Below are 23,264 nucleotides of genomic sequence, written 5' to 3' on the forward strand. Positions count from 1 at the left end.
AACTACCACATTATCAGCACTAGTGTTAGCTGTGGTTTTACATAGGACTGCAGGTAACACTACTACATTTCTGGTAATCAGAGAGCCATCACTGTGTTATCTGTGCTGTTACATAGGACTGCAGGGGACATTTACTATATTATCTGTACTTAGAGATTTATCACTGTGTTACCTGTGGTGTTACATAGGACTGCAAATGATATCAACAACATTATCTGTACTTGTACCGCCCCAGAACTGGCAGGACAGTTCCTGGGAGGGCTGTGGCATGTCTTGCTCTTACCCGTCTCTATGTTTTTAGGATGCAGAGACAGTTGAGTGCAATGGTGCTGTCCTGTGTGTTCTATTCACCAGGGGAACAGGACGAGTGTTATTTTTTTAAATTATTAACAATTCAGGGGCCTGCACTACTGTGAGGGGCCACTAAAGGAGGCTTTCTACTGTAAGGGAGAATTTAGTTTTGTTGGGCCCAAAGGGGACTGGGTGGAATTGGGACATGTATAGATAGGCATTAAGCTCGGTTAGAGGCATGGCTGCTGCTGATCATGGCCTTCCTTGGGCTTTTTAACAATTAAAAGCTATGACCATCTCCTACATTATCTGTATTCAGAGAGTTATCACTGTGTTATTTGTAGTGTTACATAGGACTGCAGATAACACTTTTATGGAATATCCACAGGAGTCCCATAGATTCAGATACCACAGGTCCCATTATCCCATAGAAGTAAATAGAAGGAGCCACCGCTCCATACACTGCCATAGGAGTCAGCATCTGTCGCACTTTTATTATAAATTCACAGAAACATTAGATGAGAATTCCCCTTTTAATTATGGTCACACAGTATTGCAGGTTACCCCGTGGTTACTACATAAGAATGCACTGTTAGTAAGGCTACATTCACACGTCAGTATTTTTCTATAATACTAATTTCGGTCCGTTTTTTGCGGATCCGCAAAAAACGGAAACATGTATACATTTCAACAATCAAATAAAGTTGTTTGGATGTCTTTGAAAAAAAATAAAAAAAATAAAAATAAAATAAAAATATTTGCTATGTGTTTCCAGGAACGGATTCCGCAAAAAACGGAAGACATACGGAATGACATCCGAATGTCTTCCGTTTTTTGCGGAACCATTGACTTTGCATTGTACCAGGATCCGATTTTTCAGGAACATAATAGGACATGTTTTATATTTAAACAGACATGCGGAACGGAACAACGGAAACGGACAGCACACAATGTGCTGTCCGATTTTTTCCAGGACCCATTGAAAATGAATGGGTCCTGATCTGGTCCTGATCTGTTCCGCAAAAAACGGAACAGATCAGGAAAGAAAAAACGGACGTGTGAATGGACCCTAAGACATTGGCCACCTTTCACGACGTATCGCCCAGCTACCTAACTGCTCTGCCCAGCAACAGCATAGGCTTAGAGGGGACACTGCACACGAGCCTTGTCAATAATTTTATCAAGAATATACAGTATATTTCAATGCCCATGTCTTCAGAAGCTTAGAACTTAAGGAAAAATATTCAGTCATGGTTTTGGTATTTACAATGTCTTGCAAAAGTATTCACCCCCCCTTGCCTCACAACCTGGAATTAACATGGATTGTTTGAGGATTTGCATTATTTTATTTACAGAACATGCCCACAACTTTGAAGATGTTCTTTTTTTTTTTTTATTGTGAAGCAAACAACAAATAGGACAAAATAACAGAAAAAGTCAATGGGCCAGATATATCATTAGGCAAAGTCACTTTTGTGGAGTGGAAAAGTCGCAAAAAAGTCCCAAAGGCTAAAACTGCGCACAAATTTGCGACTTTTTTCTGCTCTGCACTATGCTCGCCAGTTTTCTGAAAGTGGGCGTGTTTTCGTATGTAAATGAATCTCTAGACAGATTTACTATTGGGACTTTTTTAAAAAGTCGCAACTTCACTCCAGTGAGGACCATGCTTATCTTCTGAGACTTTTTAATAGAACATGCGACTTTTTCATAAAAACGTGCGACTTTTAAAAAGCTGCTTACTGACGGATAAACTGCTACCGTCAAACCACATTTATTACAGTCTTAAAGGGGCGATCATAAATCTGACTTGGCTAAAACTGACTTTAGCCATATGTGAAAGTGGAGTGAGCTGTCAGAGTCATGATAAATCTGGCCCAATGTGCATAACTATTCACCCCCCTAAAGTCAATACTTTGTAGAGCCACCTTTTGCTGCAATCACAGCTCCAAGTCGCTTTGGATAAGTCTCTATGAGCTTGCCGCATCTTACAACTTGGATCTTTGCCCATTCCTCCTTGCAAAACTGCTCCAGCATCTTCAAGTTGGATGGTTTGCGCTTGTGAACAGCAATTTTTAAGTCTGACCACAGATTTTCAATCGGATTGAGATCTGGGCTTTGACTAGGCCATTCCAACACATTTACATGTTTCCCCTTAAACCACTCAAGTGTTGCTTTAGCAGTGTGTTTGGGGTCATTGTCCTGCTGGAAGGTGAACCTCCGTCCTAGCCTCAAATCACACACTGAGTGGTACATGTTTTATCCCTGTATTTAGCACTATCCATCTTTGCCTCAACTCTGACCAGTTTCCCAGACCCGGCTGCTGAAAAACATCCCCACAGCATGATGCTGCCACCATCATGTTTCACTGTGGGGATGGTGTTTCACTTTGGGTGATGTGTTGGATTTGCGCCAGACATAGCGTTTTCTTTGATGGCCGAAAAGTTAAATTTTGGTCTCCTCAGACCAGAGCACCTTCCTCCATACATTTTGGAAGTCTCCCACATGCCTTTTCGCAAACTCACAACATGCCTTTTTGTTTTTTACTTAAAGTAATGGCTTTTTTCTGGCCACTCTGCCATAAAACCCAACTCTATGGAGCGTACAGCTTATTGTCGTCCTATGTACAGATACTCCAAGTCTCTGCTGTGGAACTCTGCAGCTCCTCCAGGGTTACCTTAGGTCTCTGTGATGCTTCTCTGATTAATGCCCTCCTTGCCTGGTCCGTCAGTTTTGGTGGGCGGCCATCTCTTGGCAGGTTTGCTGTTGTGCCATGTCCTTTCCATTTAGTTATGATAGATTTGATGGTGCTCCTGGGGGGTCATCAAAGATTTGGATATTTTTTTTTTATAACCTAACCCTGACTTGTACTTCTCAACATTGTCCCGTACTTGTTTGGAGAGTTCCTTGGTCTTCATGGCAGTGTTTTGTAAGTGATGCTTCTTGCTTAGGTGTTGCAGCCTCTGGGGTCTTTCAAAACAGGTTTGTATATGTAATGACAGATCAGGTGACACTTAGATTGCACACAGGTGGACATCATTTCACTAATTATGTGACTTCTCAGGGTAATTGGTTGCACCAGAGCTTTTTATGGGCTTCCTAACAAAGGGGGTGAATACATACGCACGTGCCAATTTTCTGTTTTCTATTTCTAAACAATAGTTTTATTTATATATTTTTCTCATTTCACTTCACCAACTTAGACCATTGTGTTCTGATCCATCACATAAAATTCAGATTAACAAAACATTGAACTTAAGGTTGTAATGTAGCAAAACACGAAAAAAGTCAAGGGGGTGAATACTTTTGCAATGCACTTGTAGGTGAACAAGAACCTGGTTTCTTATAGATCATGAAAAACTGGCATTACTTTTAGGAATTCAATTTCCGTTTCCTTTTCTGTGGCTCCTGCATAGGTACTATGCAGCCTGGGCAGTTCTTCCTTAAGGTAAGAAAGATCCAGTCTCTCCGTTACTCGAACAGGAAGGTAATGTTCCATCCGAAAATAGGTTAAGCCATGAACCTGAAAATACAATATGAACAATTTTTTGTTAAAATCTTAGACTGTAACTGGTATAAATACATATATCTTTTCAGACCTTATAATCTTGAGCAGGATTAGGGCATTGTATACTGTGCATCTTTAGTTCATCCATTTTAACAGAATGGTCATTTTACACATTGTAATCACAATTTACTAGTATTGGTGCCTGGAATATGCCACTGAATTATCTAAGCCAAGCAATATATGGCAACCATAGTCAAATGGTTAGCAGCAGTTACCGTCTGGAATAGGTTACACCCTCATCAAAGAGGAGGTGGAGAACTAGCTGCCATTTTGAAATGCTTAAGAAAGGTTAAAGGCCTCGTTCACACTTCAGTGTTTGGTCAGTGATTTCCATCAGTGATTTGTGAGCCAAAACCAGGTGCAACTCTAAACACAGAACAGGAGCAGATCTTTCCCTTCTACCTCATGTCTGTGGAGGCTCCACTTCTTGTTTTGGCTCACAAATCACTGATGGAAATCACTGACCAAACACTGAAGTGTGAACGAGGCCAAACTGTTTCATTTGCAACACCAGGCCTTTTCTATATCAGATCAATAAACTAGCTGTGTACTACAAAGTGGTATAATAAAATAATGCATTGCTTATTAGGGTTGTAACAAAAATCTTTACAACATTTAGAGGGTCAACAAAAAGAAACGGCAAACATGTATTTGCCATTCCGCAAGCTCCTAAACAAAAGAGCTTCTTACAGATATGTCAGTGACAACATGGGGATCAGTCTCCTTCTGATCCCCTCCATTTTGGTTCAAGGAAGGACCACTTGAGGTGAACCTGTCATCAACTTTCTGCTACCCTCACTGAGAACAGCATAAAGTAGCGACAGACACACTGATTTCAGTGGTCTATCATTCATAAGCTAGGAAAGAGTCATGACTGCTGTAGAAGAGCCACAGGCCACCTGAAAAGATTCATGGTTATTCTCAAGCTCTTGTGAATAGCAGTTTCTATTTTGTTTTCCTAGGAGATAACTGTCAATCATTGATGGGTGGGTGGAAAGAACTGGAGACTATGAATAACTGACTCCGAAAGTCCATGACTCGTCTTCAGCACCCAGGCCCAGGCAGCGATGATTATAAAGCAGGTTCCCTGCAATCACTTAATTTTCGGTCAAGAGTGACATACTGCTGAAATCAGCATTTTATGTTGTCCTCAGTAAGGGCAGCATCAAGTTGGTTGACAAGTTCCCTTTAAAGTGTAGGGCAGAGATAAAGAGGCAGAGTTACAGTATCTTGCTTGGCCTCCTATCCCAACCATAGCCATTTGAGAATGTTCCTGCCCCTGCAGGCTCCCTTGCTGCCTCAGACTGATCTGATCTAAGGCTTTGTTAGTAAGGCAGAGTTCACACTTCAGTGATTTGGTCATTTTTTTTCCATCAGTTATTGTGTGCCAAAACCTGAAGTGAAGCCTACTCAAAGATGAGGTATAATGGAAAGATCTGCACCTGTTGCTACGAAATGCGGAACACACACGGCCGGTATCTGTGTTTTGAGGATCAACAATTTGCGGACCGCAAAACACTTAGGGTGCATTCATACGACCGTAACTGATGGAAATAACTGATCAAATAAATGAAGTGTGAACTCAGCCTAAGAGGTAAGGCAAACCAGATCCTAAAGCAAACAAGGTTTTCAGTTTGTTTGTATTTGCCATTTGGGTTCATATTTGGGGCACAAAAGTCAAAGACGACATTATTTTAATGCAGTTTTTTCCATCCGGCTATAAAGACATTTCAAGTGTCTGTTTCATATTGCAAAAGCAAGTCAACATAGAAATGGAGCAATAGCTATGAAAATATTATATATACAATTGTAGCTGAAACTGCAATGTTTAGCTGCAAGTTCTCACATCTGGGTGGTAGTCTCCATATTCTGCTTGGAGGGCCAGGGATGCCAGAAGCAAAGCCGTTTCATTGTCACAGTGTAGACGCTCTTCTAAAACATCCTTCCTTTGTTGCAAGTAGTACTGGTGACGAGTGAAGCTGTGTCTGGACAGACAGAAGAAGCCCTCAGTCTAGATAATAAAATTGTGCACATATATATATATATAAATATATATATGTATGTGTATGTATGTGTGTGTGTGTGTGTGTGTGTGTGTGTGTGTTATATGTGTGTGTGTGTGTGTGTGTGTGTGTATGAATAACGCTTACTGTATGAGACTGACATCATCCACGAAAAACTTAACACGGAAGTACATGGTGAAGTTGACCCCAGTTTTGCCTTTCTTTTTAGTATCTTCTTTCCAGCCTTCAGGAGCCACTTTGGACAATTTTTGGTCAAGATCAATAAAGAAAAACTCTGTGTCTGCAACAGATAAAAAAAAGTCTAAGTAATTGAGTCACTTAATTGGCAATCACACGTGGAGCAAAGACAAAAGTCAGGACAAGACAACTTTCCAATTCCTTTAGATGACAAAAGCATAAAAGCAGGCATCCTCAAACTGCGGCCCTCCAGCTGTCGCAAAACTACAAATCCCAGCATGGCCGAACAGCCTACAGCAGGGCACTGTGGAAGTTGTAGTTTTACAACAGCTGGAGGGCCACAGTTTGAGGATTCCTGGCATAAAGGCTTTATGGTGTTAATTTCTGAACAGCTATCAGCTTGAGTCCGAATTCTTTAAGGAAATATAAACTTGGAGAAAAATAATAACACCATACTATAACCTACCTTTAAGCATTGCAAAGGCAAATAAATGATGCTCAACCAACCCAAGGTGAGCAACCACCATATCAAACACATCTTTACATGTTGACTTGACATCACACGTTAACTCAAGCCTCTGTCCACTGAGGAGGATGATGTTTACTTTACGTCGAACTTCATCATTCTTTCCCTTTTTGGTCTTAAAATAAATAATATAGCATTAATACTGATAAATAACAGTTGCTATTACAAAAAGACACCAGAAATTCAGGTTTCTTTACCAAAATGGAGCGTGGGAGATCTAGTGACACACATGGTTCAAGAGTCATCTTTTCAAACTCTGGTCCAAAAAAATTCTGATAAGGAAAAAAATATATTGTTATAATAAAGGTTTATATTATATGGGATACAACAAGCACTACACAGTGAACTGCAGGCACTACATTAGAATGTGCAAAATAAGCAGATATGTTTTTGGGTCAACATTGTAAACAATTATCCAAATTGCCAAAACAAAGACATGGACAACATATACATTTTTATAGTGATCAATTGCTGCTAAGTAGAAGGTTTAAAGGGCATCTGTCAGCAGATTTGTACCTATGACACTGGCTGACCTGTTACATGTGTTCTTGGCAGCTGAAGGCATCTGTGTTGGTCCCATGTTCATACATGGCCGCATTGCTGAAAAAACATATGTTTTAATAAATGAAAATTAATCTCTATGAGTAATGGGGGCATTGCTGTTACTCCTAAAGGATCTGCTCTCTCTGCAACTTCCCCGTCCTCTCCACTTTGATTGACTGGGCCAGATGTGATTATGTTTTAATAATATTTATTTATATAGCGCCACCATATTCCGCAGCGCTTTACAATTTCATAGGGTTCATGTACAAAACAAAAGTAACTGGCTAATATTCAACTGAAACACTAGGAGTCAGGGCCCTGCCCCTGTCAAAGTGCAGAAGGGTCAGAAGTTGCAGAAAGTGCGGAGCCTCTAGGTGTAACAGCAACACTTCCGTTGCTCCTAACGCAGGGTAAGCAACCTCCGGCACTCCAGCTGTGATGAAACTACAATTCCCAGTATGCACACTTGTTTAGCTGTTTTCAGGACTCCCACATAAGTGAATTGAGCATGCTGGGAGTTGTAGTTTCACCTAGGGCTGCAGTAAACGATTATTTTAGCAATTGAGTATTCTATTGATTATTTTTTACTATTGAGTACTCTAATGAATAAAATGAATGAAAAAAATGAATAGAATATTTTCCTTTATAAAAACTCATCAGACTCCCTGCCATCAGTCCCCAACACTCTTCGTTCCCCCCGTGTGATCAGCCCAAGTGCATCAGATCCCCCCAGTGTCATCAGCTCCACCATCCCCCAGTGCCATCAGCTCTGTTCCCCTAGTGCCATCAGCGTCCCCCCACGCCAGTGCCATCAGCTTGCCCCCCCTAAGTGCCAGTCCGAGTGATGAACCAGGCGGCAGTGGTCCAGAGTGCCCCGGACAGCAGGAGGTAAGTCATCCAGCCTTAGAGCATGACTCGGTGACATATATTACAGAGAAGAAGACATGTGTCAGTCTTTACTGTAGTTCCGGTAGTTCTCTCTCGGGTTCAGTCACATTCCGCCTGTGATGAGGACTTCACCCCTGAGCACTCATTTATGGGTGGCTCCCCATAGTAGTTTGCATTCCTAATATTGCTGAGCCTGCAGCTCACACCCTGTTGTTTATTACATACGCCCCCTCCATGCTGACTGTGCCCTTCTCCAGACTCTTCAGCTTCTTGCTATCGTCCCAATTGACTGCGGAGTGTTAGCGCCGCTCGCTCGCAATCCCGCCGCCCAGTCAGGATGCTTTTCATAGATTGTCTGTCCGGGCTCTGGAAGCCCTGAGCTCAGCAGTAATGAAGCTCGCAAGTGCGCATCGCCTGCAGTCCCTGGCCGCCCGGATCTTCCTTGCCCGCACCATGTCACCCCAGATCTCTGCAGTGTGCTCATGGCAGCGTCCTCACTACTACTTTGCTGTTTCTTGCAGAGAGGTTGTGGACATGGAGTGGCCAGTACTTAACTTTCCTTTTCCTCAGTCTTCTTCTCCGCACGCTACACTGCCGTCCCGACGTCACACAGCGTCGGGTCATAGTGCGCGCATATGTGCACCATGTCCCGACGATGTGTCAGGATACAGTGCAGTGCGCAGGCCGGCAGGTGACCACGGAGCGGTGAGTAATAGCAAGCGCTTCACTCCTGCTCCATGGTCACATAACACAAAGGAATCCTTGATGCCCAAAATTTGCATTGAGAATTTTTTGGGGTCGAATTACGCGATTCAATCGAGTAATCGTTTCAGCCCTAGTTTCACCACAGCTGCAGTGCCATAGGTTGCTGACCCCTGTCCTAGAGGCTCGTATGCATATATTAAAACATCCTTTTTCTCAGCAATGTGGACACAGATGAACATGGGACCAACACAGAAGTCTTCAGCTGCCAAGTGCACATGTAACAGATCAGCCAGTTTCATAGGAACAAAACTGCTGACAGATGCCCTTTAAAAGGAATCTGTTACCACATTCCTGTAATTAAAACCATCTGCCTCTATAGATGTGCGCAGATTCTAATGCTGTTTGTCCTGTCTCAATATGTGCCCCTAATTAGGAGAAATAAACCGTTTTAGACTCTTGGTGCAAGGAGGACATTGCCATTGGACTTGGTACTAATGCCGTCAGTACAATTCATTACAGCTGATGTCGGGCAGGGACACACAGCATTAGGGTCCATTCACACGTCCGTTTTTTCTTTCCTGATCTGTTCCGTTTTTTCAGGAACAGATCAGGACCAGATCTGGACCCATTCATTTTCAATGGGTCCTGGAAAAAATCGGACAGCACAATGTGTGCTGTCCGTTTCCGTTGTTCCGTTCCGCATGTCCGTTTAAATATAAAACATGTCCTATTCTTGTCCTGAAAAATCGGATCCTGGTACAATACAAAGTCAATGGATCCGCAAAAAACGGATGACATTCGGATGTCATTCCGTATGTCATCCGTTTTTTGCGGATTCCGTTCCTGGAAACACATAACAAATTTTTTTTTTTTTTATTTTTTTTTTTTTTCCAATTTTTTTTCAAAGAAATCCAAACAACTTTATTTGATTATTGAAATGTATACATGCTCCCGTTTTTTGCGGATCCGCAAAAAACGGATGACATACGGAAACATTTTCAGGAACAACGGATCCGCAAAAAACGGACCGTTTTTCAGGATGAAAAAAAACAGGACGTGTGAATGGACCCTTATACGTCATCATAATGGCGTGAGATCCAATTACAAGAGCAGAGTTCAGGATGGGAAATTATGCTCTCACACTGACCGCGTTTCTGAAACTTATCTTTGTAGATTTTCTGTATTTAAAGGGAACCTGTCACCGTGAAAATGCAGTGCAATCTGCAGGCAGCATGGTATAAATCAGGAGGAGCTGAGCAGATTGATATATAGTTTTGTGGGAAAAGAGTCAGTAAAACTTATTTTATTCCTTTAAGCTTCTGTTCTTTCTAAGGCCTCTTGCACACAAACGCTGTGCATCGATTCCGTGCATTGGGGAATCGCAATTTGCGGTCCGCAATGCATGGGCAATGTCCGTGCAGCGGCTGGGACGGATCGGTCTGTGATCTGTCCGCACCGCAAAAAAATAGAACATGTTCTATTTTTTGCGGTGTGAAGGAATGGACAGAAACACCATGGAAGCACTCCGTAGTGCTTCCGTCCCGCACCTCCATAATTGCGGACCCATTCAAGTGAAAGGGGCTGCATCCGTGATGCGGAGTGCACACGGGCCAATGCCTGTATATTGCGGACCCACCGTATGCGGCCGCAATACAGCTAGGGGCACACAACGTTCGTGTGCAAGAGGCCTTATACTGAGGAGCCATGTGGGCATGACTAGGCACACAGGGAAGGCTGTCAATCGCTGAGCAGGATCACCCCCATGACTCTGATAAATAAAAAGAACAAGGGTTTCAATGAATAAATTACAAATTTGACAGACTTTTTCCTACAAAATTATATACCAATTTGCTCAGTCCCCTCTGCTCTACAACAAGGTGCCTGCCTTTAAACTCGGTCAACCTCTGCTCGATCTTCTTGAACAAGTTTCCACACTACAAGAACAATGATGAGACTCTTCATTAAGAAGACGTCACCATTAAATGCAGCAAGTAATTATGAATGAACACAAAATGAGGACACCTGAAATATTTATTTATGATTAAGGCGAACTACGATCATAAACCTCAACATATAATAAACTGTGCTAGTCACTACTATTATAATGGGTGCCGAGCCAACATGGGTGGGGTTGGTTAGGTGCCACCTTATAAATTAACTGTTCAAAAACAAATGCACAATCTATAAAATGTATGAAAAATAATATATGACTGTAACCTGCTCCGTCTATGTGCAGCATGTCAATACATCAGGAGGAGCTGAGCAGACTGCTGGGAAAACAATTGGGTTAACTTGAAATCTATTCATTTAGATTCCTTCTCTCCCTAGGCTAGTCCAGTAGGTGGATCTACTCAGTGACTGGCAGCAATTTCTGCAGGACCGCCCACTGGACTCCTAAGCCCAAAGTGAGCAGTGATTTACAGCATTGTATTCAGCTTCTGCTGCTCAGTCAAATACTACCCAGATAGCAGACAGCATGTTTTACATAACAGCTCCCCTTTAAAGGGGTTGTCCAGGAAAAGATATGTATGACTTCTCCTCAGGATAGGTCATCAGTATCAGATCCGCGGGGTGCGACACCCAGGACTTCTGTCGATCAGCTGTTAGAAGAAGCCTTGAGGGCCGCAGCCTCTACCTAGGCCGGTGACATCACTGGACATTGGTCACGTGGCCTAGTTGCATCTCAAACCCATTCAAGTAAATCGGGCTGAGCTGCAATACTACGATACGATGAATGGAGCCGTCCTTGGAAAGCTGCCAGGAGCCATGCATCGCTCACCATAGCTTTGGTGAGAACAGATGGGACTTGGATCACCTGCTGATGTGATAATGATGACCTATCCTGAGGATTAGGGCTCATTCAGACGGCCGTATGCTATCCGCAAAAATGCGGATCTGTTTTTTTGCGGATTAGATGCTGACCCATTCACTTCTGTTGGGCCCTTTTCTATTCCACGGTTCCGCAAAACCAATTAAATATGTCCTATACTTGTCTGTGAAAATTAGGACATGGCCCCATTGAAGTCTATGGGTCCACAAAAATACTGAATGCTATCAATTTTTTTGCAGATCCGCCAAAAAACGGATAGCATTTAGTATTTCTGCGGACAGTATACGGCCGTCTGAATGAGCTCTAAGTCATCGCTATCTTTTCCAGGAAAACCCCTTTAAGCAAACTGCTATAAAACCATGATTTTTTTTTTTTATCCCAAGTCACAAATCTATATCAAATAATTTCAGATACAAGGATTTTTTTTTCAAAAATTACTTGAAGTCACAAAACAAATACTTATATCACTCAATACCCTTAATTTTCTTTGTGTCATAGTTGTTTCCATGGCAATTTCTCGCATTGGATCCCTCGTGATGTCCAACATAGACGCCCGATGCATATCGCCTGTATACAAGTTTAGTCTTGACTGTTTATAAGCCATTTTGGCCTTCATTTGAATCAAATCCTCCTCCTGCCGTTTACGCATTTCTTGATTGAGATCGCCTCTTTCTGGAAGAGTTTCATACTTTGGGCTGTAAAGGTTAGAAGATGAAATATTGGAACACGTTAGCATAGCATGAGCTCATATTAATTCACGTTGGCATACCAACACTTCTCAATATCTTAAAGGGGTTTCCCCATAAAGAATATTTATTGTCTATTCACAAGATAGGAGCTCGATGTATTATGACAAGAGAAATTCCTGAGTCCCCTATGTGAATGTATGTGAATGGAGTAGTGGGGTACATACAAAACCACCACTCCACGCACTTCTATGGGGACAGCCGGGCGTTGAACTCAGCAATCTAAGACAGGTCACATATGAGCATGACTGCTCCCTTCACACAGAGGGTCCCAATGCATAGATGGCCAACAAATATACATTTGTGAACTTACCTGTATATAGGGGACAACGGTTGTTTATGGCAAACCGTTTTAGTATAAACATTTTCATTAATTTTATGGTGTCTTTTAGACAATGCTGTTTTCTAAAATGAGTTCCCAAGTAAAAAGATTAGACGCCCCCCCAACCTATCAATTGAAAGTTCATCAAATAATTGAAGAGTGAACAAGGCCTTAAGTGATGGACCTAACAGCTAGTGATGCACTACCACAGTGGCAAATGTGAGTTACACAGCTCCCATTAATACCAATGAACTGTACTGGTAATACCCGATATGCCAGGTTCTCCTCTGGGACTTCTAGGGTCTCTCTAATCTGGCTATTTGAGTCCAAAGTGAGGGACCCTAACTGGGTCTTCTTACATTTAAATACTTGGAAAGTTTGTTAAGCAGCATCCATCAATGGGATAAGACGTTACAGCTGAAGGGAACTGTAAGCACAGAAAATGCATAAAAAATGCCTCCTCAAATGTTAAAAAAAAATAAAAATAACCCACAAAGATATGAAAATTTTTATTAAACAAAGATAAATAAAAAATAAAAAAAATCCCACTTCTGAAAATGCCCGAGATATAAAAATATTTATCATTTGTGGAGAAAAAAATATTAAATTGCCAATTTGCAGTTTTTTGGTCACCTCACTGTATCTACCCCATAAAGCTCAACCCACGAAAAAAGCCCTCACACAGCTCTGTAGATGGAAATAAATGGTGTTAAAATAGGGTAATGCAAAAAAATAAAAAATATAAATAAAAATAAAATTTATTTTTTGAATGTACACAACATAAGGTCATGACATCATTTTAAGCAAACAGCAACAGCCACAAAAAAAAAAAATAAAATATGGAATTGCGTTTTTTTTTTCTCTTTTAAAATTTACTCCACAAAGCTTTATTTCCCATTTTCCAATACTCAACATGGTAAATGAAATTCTGTTATTATAAAATACAACGTGTCCTGCAAAAAAACAAGCTCTTCAACAGCTACGTGAACTGACAATTAAAATGTTATGGCTTTTGGAAAGCAGGGAGAAAAACCAAAATGATAAAAAATGAAAATAGGCTGTGCCCTGAAAGGGTTAATGCATGGTATACTGACTGTCATGCGTTGTAAGGCATAGCTGTACACACAATGCACCACCGGTGACATCACATTCCATTGTAATGAATAGGAACAGTATATATTTACAGTTCTGTATGCCACAGTTCGCTCTGTGAATAGTGAGGTGACAGAACACTGAAAACACTCCCAAACCCAAGGACGAGTCTCTTCCACACACAATTCTGAAGAATCCCAGGTTCATAGACCATTCTTAGTAAAAAGATGCACCAAATTTATTAAGAGGCATGGGCCTCTTAAAGGGGATGTGCAGCGCTAATATATTAGAATCAACAGTTTGAAGAGGCTCCTGTGCTTGTGCAAGCGCTGCATGCCACCTAAATTGTAGCGCTGATGCAGTGCAACTACAACTGCTGAGTATAGGTCATCAATATACTAACGCTGCACAACCCCTTTAAGAGGCCAGTGCCTGTGCACCAGAAATTGGCTTTAGTCATAATTAAAACCTTGGCCCATTATTAGCTCAGGGATGCTCAACCTGCAGCCATCCAGCTGTTGTAAAACTACAACTCCCACCATGCCCTGCTGTAGCATGACAGCTGAAGGCTGTCTGGGCATGATGGGAGTTGTAGTTTTGCAACAGCTAGAGGGCCGCAGGTTGGGCTTAGCTGATGTACATTTAGTAAGGCCTCATGCACGACCGTATATTTTGCATACGTGTCTGATCGGCATTTTTTGCGGATCACACACAGTCCTATTTGTTTCCAGTGCTGTCCACGCGTTCTGCAAATGATAGAACATGTCCTGTTCTTGTCCGTTTTGCGGATAAGAACAGTCCTTTTTTAGTGATGGGCGTAAGAAAACTGCAGAAGGCACATAAAGTATCCGCATTTTGCGGATCTGTAGTTTACAGACTGCAATACGGACATGGTCTATGAGGCCTATGGAAGGCCACGCCACTTCTGCTAAGCACACCTTTCGAAAAGTGGCGACAGTTGAGAAAGTTACAAAACTATTGCACCAATATAGCGTGCGCCATAATCTCCAACATTTTTATGCCACTTTTGTGGCATTAGAGCATTGTGCCCCTAAATGTTAGGGGTATCTGTGAATATCTGCCATTGTCCATGTTGCAGTTACAACAGCTGATGACCATCTCATTCATGCGGTCCCTGAAATGAGTGGGTTGTGGCACTAGCTGTGGAGTTGTCCTGCTGCCACTCCTTTACGTTTCCCTACGCTCTCTTACTAGTAAACATTAATATGACAACGCTCTATTTACTATACGGATCTGCTTGCTCCAGCTGGCGTCAGCATTTTCTTCTTACAAATCTCCAGCTGTAACTTTCTTATTCCTCGCCAGTTCCTGCTATAAACATGTTGCTAAACTCATTATGAGTAAGCAGTTCAGTCCTTTCTCGAAATTGCAAAGCAGGCAGTAAAATCAATCAAATCAAAGTGGGGAGGGCACAGGAACGGGAAAGCTGAGCCTGTAGATGTAATGGCAACGCCTCTGTTGCTCCTAGAGGCCCATTTGCCTACATTACAACTTCATTTTTCTCAGCAATGCGGGCACATATGACTATGGGACCAACACAAATGCCTTCAGCAGCCAAGTGCACATGTAACAGGTCAGCCAGTTTCATAGGTACAAAACTGCTGACGGATGCCCTCTTAAAGGTCTTCAGCAACCCAACTTGTCATGACTACTGAAATTCATAACACAGTTTACAGATGCATACTTGGTTTGGCTATTTTCCCTTGACCTGTTCCAAGGCTTGTTAAAAAGTTGGACTTTGAATCATAGGGAGCCACTTCCAGAAGGTGGAGATGTTTTTTTTCTCATGAATCATTGCCAATAAGACTATACACAGCTGGTCTCTTTAAGATGAGCCAGCAACCTTTCTAAACAAATGTGGAACTGAAGATTTCAGGGCTCTGATTGGCTGTACAAAGAAGCAGTATTGTTTGGCTGTTGGCTAGTCCTCTTTAATGACATTTTCCCACCTAAATTTATTTTCTGAAAAATTGGGTTGAGATGGGGTTGCACTCCATTGAACTAAAGCTTGTTTAAAGGGGTAATCCCATAATAGACCTGTATGACATATGACGCAGGATATGCCATAAATACCTGATAGGAGCAGGTCCAAGAGGTGGAACCAGCATCTATCTCCAGAATTGGGCCCCAATATCTGCCCAGCCTAGCCACAGCATCCAAGTGGAGGAAAAAATGGAGAGGTGACCACGCAAGTGCACTGTTCTTTTAATTCATTGGTTGAAAATAGGTGGCCAAGCATGTGTGCAGAAGTAAACATAGAAAGCTGTGCACGTGGTCGGCCAACTCATTCTCAGCAGTGGCCAGAGAGAACTAGAGCGAACACCATGCTAGAGATAGGTGCAGGACCATATATCATAAATAATATCTAAGATAGGGTTTGCTCAGGGCCCTGTACTCTATTTGAGTATGACAGTGTAGACACAGGTTTGCACCAACTGAAAGCCACTCCAGCATCCACAATTACAGATTACCTTAAGACATGCTGTGCACGATGGGATTCTTCAGTTCCTGCAAGGACCCCTGTTGAATCATATCCTCTCAGTCCTTCTGGTTTCCTCCCTTGTAAACAAACAGTTCAACCTTGTTAATTGGATAGATAGATAGATAGATAGATAGATAGATAGATGGATAGATATGAGATACATAGATATGAGATAGAGTACAAACCAAAAGTTTGGACACACCTTCTCATTCAAAGAGTTTTCTTTATTTTCATGACTATGAAAATGGTAGATTCACACTGAAGGCATCAAAACTATGAATTAACACATGTGGAATTATATACATAACAAAAAAGTTTGAAACAACTGAAAATATGTCATATTCTAGGTTCTTCAAAGTAGCCACCTTTTGCTTTGATTACTGCTTTGCACACTCTTGGCATTCTCTTGATGAGCTTCAAGAGGTAGTCACCTGAAATGGTTTTCACTTCACAGGTGTGCCCTGTCAGGTTTAAGAAGTGGGATTTCTTGCCTTATAAATGGGGTTGGGACCATCAGTTGCGTTGTGGAGAAGTCAGGTGGATACACAGCTGATAGTCCTACTGAATAGACTGTTAGAATTTGTATTATGGCAAGAAAAAAGCAGCTAAGTAAAGAAAAACGAGTGTCCATCATTACTTTAAGAAATGAAGGTCAGTCAGTCCGAAAAATTGGGAAAACTTTGAAAGTGTCCCCAAGTGCAGTCACAAAAACCATCAAGCGCTACAAAGAAACTGGCTCACATGCGGACTGCCCCAGGAAAGGAAGACCAAGAGTCACCTCTGCTGCGGAGGATAAGTTCATCTGAGTCACCAGCCTCAGAAATCGCAGGTTAACAGCAGCTCAGATTAGAGACCAGGTCAATGCCACACAGAGTTCTAGCAGCAGACATCTCTAGAACAACTGTTCAGAGGAGACTGTGTGAATCAGGCCTTCATGGTAGAATATCTGCTAGGAAACCACTGCTAAGGACAGGCAACAAGCAGAAGAGACTTGTTTGGGCTAAAGAACACAAGGAATGGACATTAGACCAGTGGAAATCTGTGCTTTGGTCTGATGAGTCCAAATTTGAGATCTTTGGTTTCAACCACCGTGTCTTTGTGCGACGCAGAAAAGGTGAACGGATGGACTCTACATGCCTGGTTCCCACCGTGAAGCATGGAGGAGGAGGTGTGATGGTGTGGGGGTGCTTTGCTGGTGAAACTGTTGGGGATTTATTCAAAATTGAAAGCATACTGAACCAGCATGGCTACCAAAGCATCTTGCAGCGGCATGCTATTCCATCCGGTTTGCGTTTAGTTGGACCATCATTTATTTTTCAACAGGACAATGACCCCAAACACACCTCCAGGCTGTGTAAGGGCTATTTGACCATGAAGGAGAGTGATTGGGTGCTGCGCCAGTTGACCTGGCCTCCATCCACAGTCACCGGACCTGAACCCTATCGAGATGGTTTGGGGTGAGCTGGACCGCAGAGTGAAGGCAAAAGGGCCAACAAGTGCTAAGCATCTCTGGGAACTCCTTCAAGACTGTTGGAAGACCATTTCAGGTGACTACCTCTTGAAGCTCATCAAGAGAATGCCAAGAGTGTGCAAAGCAGTAATCAAAGCAAAAGGTGGCTACTTTGAAGAACCTAGAATATGACATTTTCAGTTGTTTCACACTTTTTTGTTATGTATATAATTTCACATGTGTTAATTCATAGTTTTGATGCCTTCAGTGTGAATCTACACAATTTTCATAGTCAAACTCTTTGAATGAGAAGGTGTGTCCAAACTTTTGGTCTGTACTGTAGATTGAGATAGATAGATATGAGATAGATAAATAGATACTGTTCATACAATTATATAAACAAGTGAACATTCTTCTATGAAAAAGACAGACACAGTGCCATAGAAATGAAGTATCTGTTAAGCAAAATTCATCGTTCCAACTGTTTTTCCAAATCATCAGCTATTTGATCACATTCTTTTATCCAACAGTTCCAATGATGTGATCTGTTGAATTTTGGCAGATAGTACATCATCATGTTAAAAGGGGTTGTCTGAGTTATATAAAAAAAACAAAAACAAATGAATGTATACTCCCCAGCTTCTAGTCCTCACAACTGCTCTTTGTTTTAGTGGCTTCAGAGGGGACGTTCTGTGCACACAGATCACAGCTGCAGCCAATCACTGGCCTCAGCAGAGACATGACTGCGGCCAACGATTGGCTGCAGCGGTGAACTGTGCACAGATCACCACCACTACAGCCAAGAAGATATCAGCAGTGGGAGAACCGGAGAACTTTGTCAAATCCTTTAAAAACTGGCAACTAAACATTATAAAAGAGCACCCATAGACTGGATTCAATTTGTTGCATTTTGTTGTCAGCACATGGTCAAAAATGTTTGTGTTAGGCCACGTTAGGCTACTTTCACACTGGTGTTTTGGCTTTCCATTTGTGAGATCCATTCAGGGCTCTAACAAGCGGTCCAAAACTGATCAGTTTTGCCCTAATGCATTCTGAATAGAAAAGTATCTGCTCAGAATGCATCAGTTTGCCTCCGTTCCATCTCCATTCCGCTTTGGAGGCGGACACCAAAACGCTGCTTGCAGTGTTTTGGTGTCTGTCTGACACAACTGAGCCAAACGGATCCGTCCTGGCACACAATGTAAGTCAATGGGGTTGGATCCGATTTCTATGACACAATCTGACCATAGAAAATGGATCAGTCCTCCATTGACTTTCAACGGTGTTCAAGACGGATCCGTTTTGGTTATGTTAAAGAGAATGCAAACGGATCCGTTCTGAACGCATGCAGACTGTTGTATTATCTGAACAGATCCGTCTGTGCAGATCCATGATGGATCCGCATCAAACGCATGTTCTGCTCCGTTATACAGACAAAACAATGAAAATAATGGAAGTGCCAGTTCCAGGACACTTTTTATGTCTGCAGAATTAGCAACAGAGTCCCCGAACGGAGCCTCCAAAGCTCTAACGCAGATGTGTACTTTAATAACTTTTGGCCTTTAATGGCCTAATATGCTTTCAGATGATCAAGCAACCATTCATCCATGGTGCTCTTGGTTTTTCACGCTTGTTACAAACATTTTTTTGCCAAGTTTCATCAGCTAATAGCAAGATTTTAGGTTTACCATATTCAGTTATTTTTGTACCCTTAATAATTTCTATCAAGATCTAGTTTTAGTCCATTAAAGACTATGGGAGTTATTTATTATCCCGAAATATACCTAAATTAGGACTACTTATGGCGCAGATTGCGGCGCAATGGTTAGTTGCGACTTTTCCCCGCTGACGCCAGGCCTAAAAATGTGGGTGTGGCGTGGGCGGGGAAGGGGACAGGCCGGTAGGCCCGTCTCTTATCATTTTCTACGCTTGTTTAAGGCGTAGAAAATGGTCTAAATGTAAGACAGCTAGGAAGCAGGCTTACATTTAGACTGGCGCTGGATGCGCCGAAGTTATGGAGAGATCTGCGCGTCTTCATAACTTTGGTGGATCCACTGCCAGATATAGGGGTTAATAAGTCCCACGTCTTAAACGCTGGTCTTAATAAATGACCCCCTATGAATGCTATTACGCTATTTTATTTTTAATTGAATCACATTTATTATGGGAAGAAAATCTTTGCAATCGGATGTAATAAAAAATAAATATATACCATTTGTCTTCAGCAGCCTGCATGTTTCCACATACAAAGCAGGCTGCTCAGTCATAGTCAGTGAAATCACTCAGACAAGCTGTGTGATGACATATTGACAACCAAGAAAATAAAGTTAAAACAAAAATATGTTATCTTAAATGATCTTTCATAATCTGGCAGACAGCTCGTTTGGTAGTCTTCATTCTGGAGAGGACTTAGCAGCCTGCAATGTATGAGAACACATGCAGGAAGCAGAGAATTCCAATTAAAACCGATTACAAATGCAACTCAATAAAAATGATGCAAAAGTGTCCATAACCTTTAGAGGGGTTTTCCAAGACTTATGAAGGCCATTTTTTCCGTCTGCCCTCTCCGGCAGGCTGTTTCTGAAAAGAATGCCAGGAATTGGCCAGACAAAAAAGGTTATGTCCGGCCGATTCTGGCATATTTGCTGGATAGTGGCAGTATTTCTGCCAGACGCCAGAGATGGGGTCTGGCGGGCGAGGTGGCAGTAACCTGCAATGCCGGATCTGGAGATGCTGGAACAGCATGCCGGAGAGGACAGACGGAGATGTGAAACTAGACTTATTGGCGACCTGTCCTCCTGACGAAAGGTCATCAATATCAGATTGAGGAAGTCTGACCAATCAGCTGTTTCTACTAGCTGCGGTGAGAAAAATCTCAAAATACTATAATTGACAGCTGGTAAGATTATTTTTTTTATTTAATGTTTTCATACACTATGGTATAATGGTAATCTATTCCAGAGTGCAGTACCAAGATTGTAATCATGAATTTGTGTATACTGGAGATCACAAAGCAACATAGACTATTATTGCATTAATATGAATTATTTTACCTCAAGTTCAGATGAGGACTACCTTTTACAACATTCAACAAGGTAAGCCTATGTGCTGAAAAATATGACTAAAGGCTATATATTCATTGCCCGGGCTCTAGGCCAGATCATGTTGTAAGCCAATGGGAGTGTAAAATACTAAAACTGAAACAGGTGAGCAAACAAAAGAAGATTACTGGGAATCAGCTTCTACAAGGTAAAGCTAAGATAATAATCACATGACAACACATTGAATTCGGATTAGAAATGGCCTGGACACTACCTAAAGACACACAGGTGATGTTGGGGAAGGAGAAGGATCGGGCGAACTGAATTTTTTCTCTTAATCCTTTTGTTCTCCTAGGAGAAGCGTCTGGCAGAGGCTTTCTCCTCTCTCGCTACTGTCAACCAAATGTGTGTGTTTATAAGGGAGCGACAAGAGATCCGAATGATCATTCTTCTGACAGCTATTGAATGTGTATGGCCACCTTGTGAATAACTAAAGCTGCTCATACACATTCAATAGCTGCTGGCCAAACGAACGTTTGGCCTACAGGTCTCTCTCCTGACTCCCTCATACACATACATGTTCAGTTTGGCTGTGTGTATATGTGCTGTCAGAAAGCCTGTGCATGTCACGTTTGGGCAGCAGCTTAACTCCTGGGAAAACAGAATGATTGTGCAAAAAAAAAAAAAAAAAAAAAAGCAGTGGGTTGGATCCTTCCCTCCCCCAACATCATGTATTGGTGGGAGAGTCATTAGACTGCTGGCCAAACCTTCTCAGCGGGTTCAGCTGACAACACCCTAATATGTATGGGGGCCTTAAGGCTTTGGAGATAAAGGTTTGGCCTATACAGAGCAAAATGCCCTGATTTATACTTCCAATTTGCAGATATACCTTCATTAGCCAGAAGGTGTGCACTTTTGGTATATGTTTGGCTGATATACTGTATGGGAAGTTGATGGCAGGCAATTGTAACAAATAGGGTGTATGCATATGTTTAGAGGGGACTGCACTCTTTCAAAGTGAAAAGAAATATAGAATACAGATAGAGTTTTGTCATGCTAAATGTTTACCTTGCCTAAATTCTGGGTCTGATGACACAGTTGATGGACTTTCACTGGATGTGCTATAGTCATCACTGTGGGACAACTGGAGCAATCTTCCAGGTTCTGCAGCAGAGAAATACAGGGCATTTAGAAATATAACATTTTAAGGTTTCTGCAAAAACTTAAACAAGAGAAAACATAAAGTAAGCCTATACATAGACAAAAAAGGAGTACATTGTTGAATTGCGTTTTTAACTCCCTTAAAGAGGACCTGTCGCTACAAAAGGCAATGCACTCCACACGCATGTTATAAAGCGGGTGGGGGGGTTGGGTCGGGGGGGTGGTTTCTGAGCAGATTGATATATCTTTTTGTGGGAAAATATTCAGAAAGACTTTTAATTTATACATTTAAATCTTTGCTTTTAGGCATCCCTGTAAAGAGTTATCGGTACAGGAGGGAGGGGTTATCAATGTCTGGTTCACATGAAAAGGTCAGAAATTGATGGAAATACCACCGAAATGGTTCAGGAACAGCATGGAGAGGATGTCTGGATGCATCTTGGACTCCCAGGTCGCTGCCGAGCTGACCATGGAATAAATTATGGTTGAGGGTCTGTTGCTGAGCTGACCCTCAAACATTAGGAGCGAGGGCAGCCTAATAAGCATGTTGATATGATGGAGGAGAACGACGAGAAAAGGAAGATTGAACCATATACCCTTTTTTGTGGTGGAAGGGGTGCATGGGAATACAGTGTATTCAATACACCATAAAACCTACATTTAAAGTGCCTTTATGTTCAGCCGCTTTCCTCTGGTGGAGTACAGAAGTCAGAGGCAATCCAGGCCTTGTTCATTTTGATAAGAGTCAAACTGTCAGCATTTTCAGTTGACAGTTGGATGTGCTTATCAGTTATACCCCCAGCAGCACTAAATACCCACTCTGGTGGCAGGGCAGGCCAGCACCTCCAAGGCGTAGCGTGCCAGTTCGCGCCACGTTTTCAGCTTGGACACCCAATAGTTATAAGGCACAAGGGATCATTGAGGACGTTGACACGGTCTGCTACGTACTCCTTCACCATCTTCCAAAACTTTCCTTGTGAAACTAGGCCGCGCATCAGGGTGAGGGTGCTGGCGGAGTGTCATGAAACTGTCCCAGGCTTTGGAGAGTGTTGCACTGCCTCTGTTGGAACTGCTGTGTGCTCCCCTCGTCTCATATTCTCTGTTGCCCAAGAAACTACATACTCTGCTGCCAGCGTTGTCAGCTGGAAATTTTGGGAGCAATTTTTCCACAAGGACCTTCTGGTATTGCACTATTTTGCTAGTACTCTCCACCACAGGAATGAGAGATGAGAAGTTCTCTTTGTAGCGGGGGTCGAGAAGGGTGAACAACCAGTAATCGGTGTTGGGTAAAATGCGTATAACGTGAGGGTCACGGGAAAGGCAGCATAACAAAGTCAGCCATGTGTGCCAGAGTCCCAACAAACAAGACTTCGCTGTCCTCATCAGGATGACTCTCAATT

General features: G+C 42.2%; 1 protein-coding gene across 8 annotated transcripts in view; it reads right to left on the bottom strand.

Annotated features, from left to right (window-relative positions):
• The window catches only part of PTPN13 (protein tyrosine phosphatase non-receptor type 13), a 192,425-nt gene that overhangs the window by 80,626 nt on the left and 88,535 nt on the right, over positions 1-23,264 (bottom strand). For 6 of the 8 annotated variants that reach the window (XM_044303821.1, XM_044303838.1, XM_044303796.1 and 3 more), the window contains 8 exons: positions 21,772-21,867; positions 16,202-16,289; positions 12,025-12,244; positions 6,781-6,855; positions 6,524-6,698; positions 6,007-6,160; positions 5,703-5,841; positions 3,659-3,811 (listed from right to left, as the gene is read on the bottom strand). In XM_044303821.1, coding sequence (XP_044159756.1) covers positions 3,659-3,811; positions 5,703-5,841; positions 6,007-6,160; positions 6,524-6,698; positions 6,781-6,855; positions 12,025-12,244; positions 16,202-16,289; positions 21,772-21,867 — 1,100 coding nt within the window. The remainder of the gene's footprint in view (positions 1-3,658; positions 3,812-5,702; positions 5,842-6,006; positions 6,161-6,523; positions 6,699-6,780; positions 6,856-12,024; positions 12,245-16,201; positions 16,290-21,771; positions 21,868-23,264) is intronic. The other 2 variants (XM_044303829.1, XM_044303805.1) reach the window with 1 other exon arrangement.

The sequence above is a fragment of the Bufo gargarizans genome, chromosome 1, assembly GCF_014858855.1.
Source record: "Bufo gargarizans isolate SCDJY-AF-19 chromosome 1, ASM1485885v1, whole genome shotgun sequence".
Taxonomy (NCBI): Eukaryota; Metazoa; Chordata; class Amphibia; order Anura; family Bufonidae; genus Bufo; species Bufo gargarizans.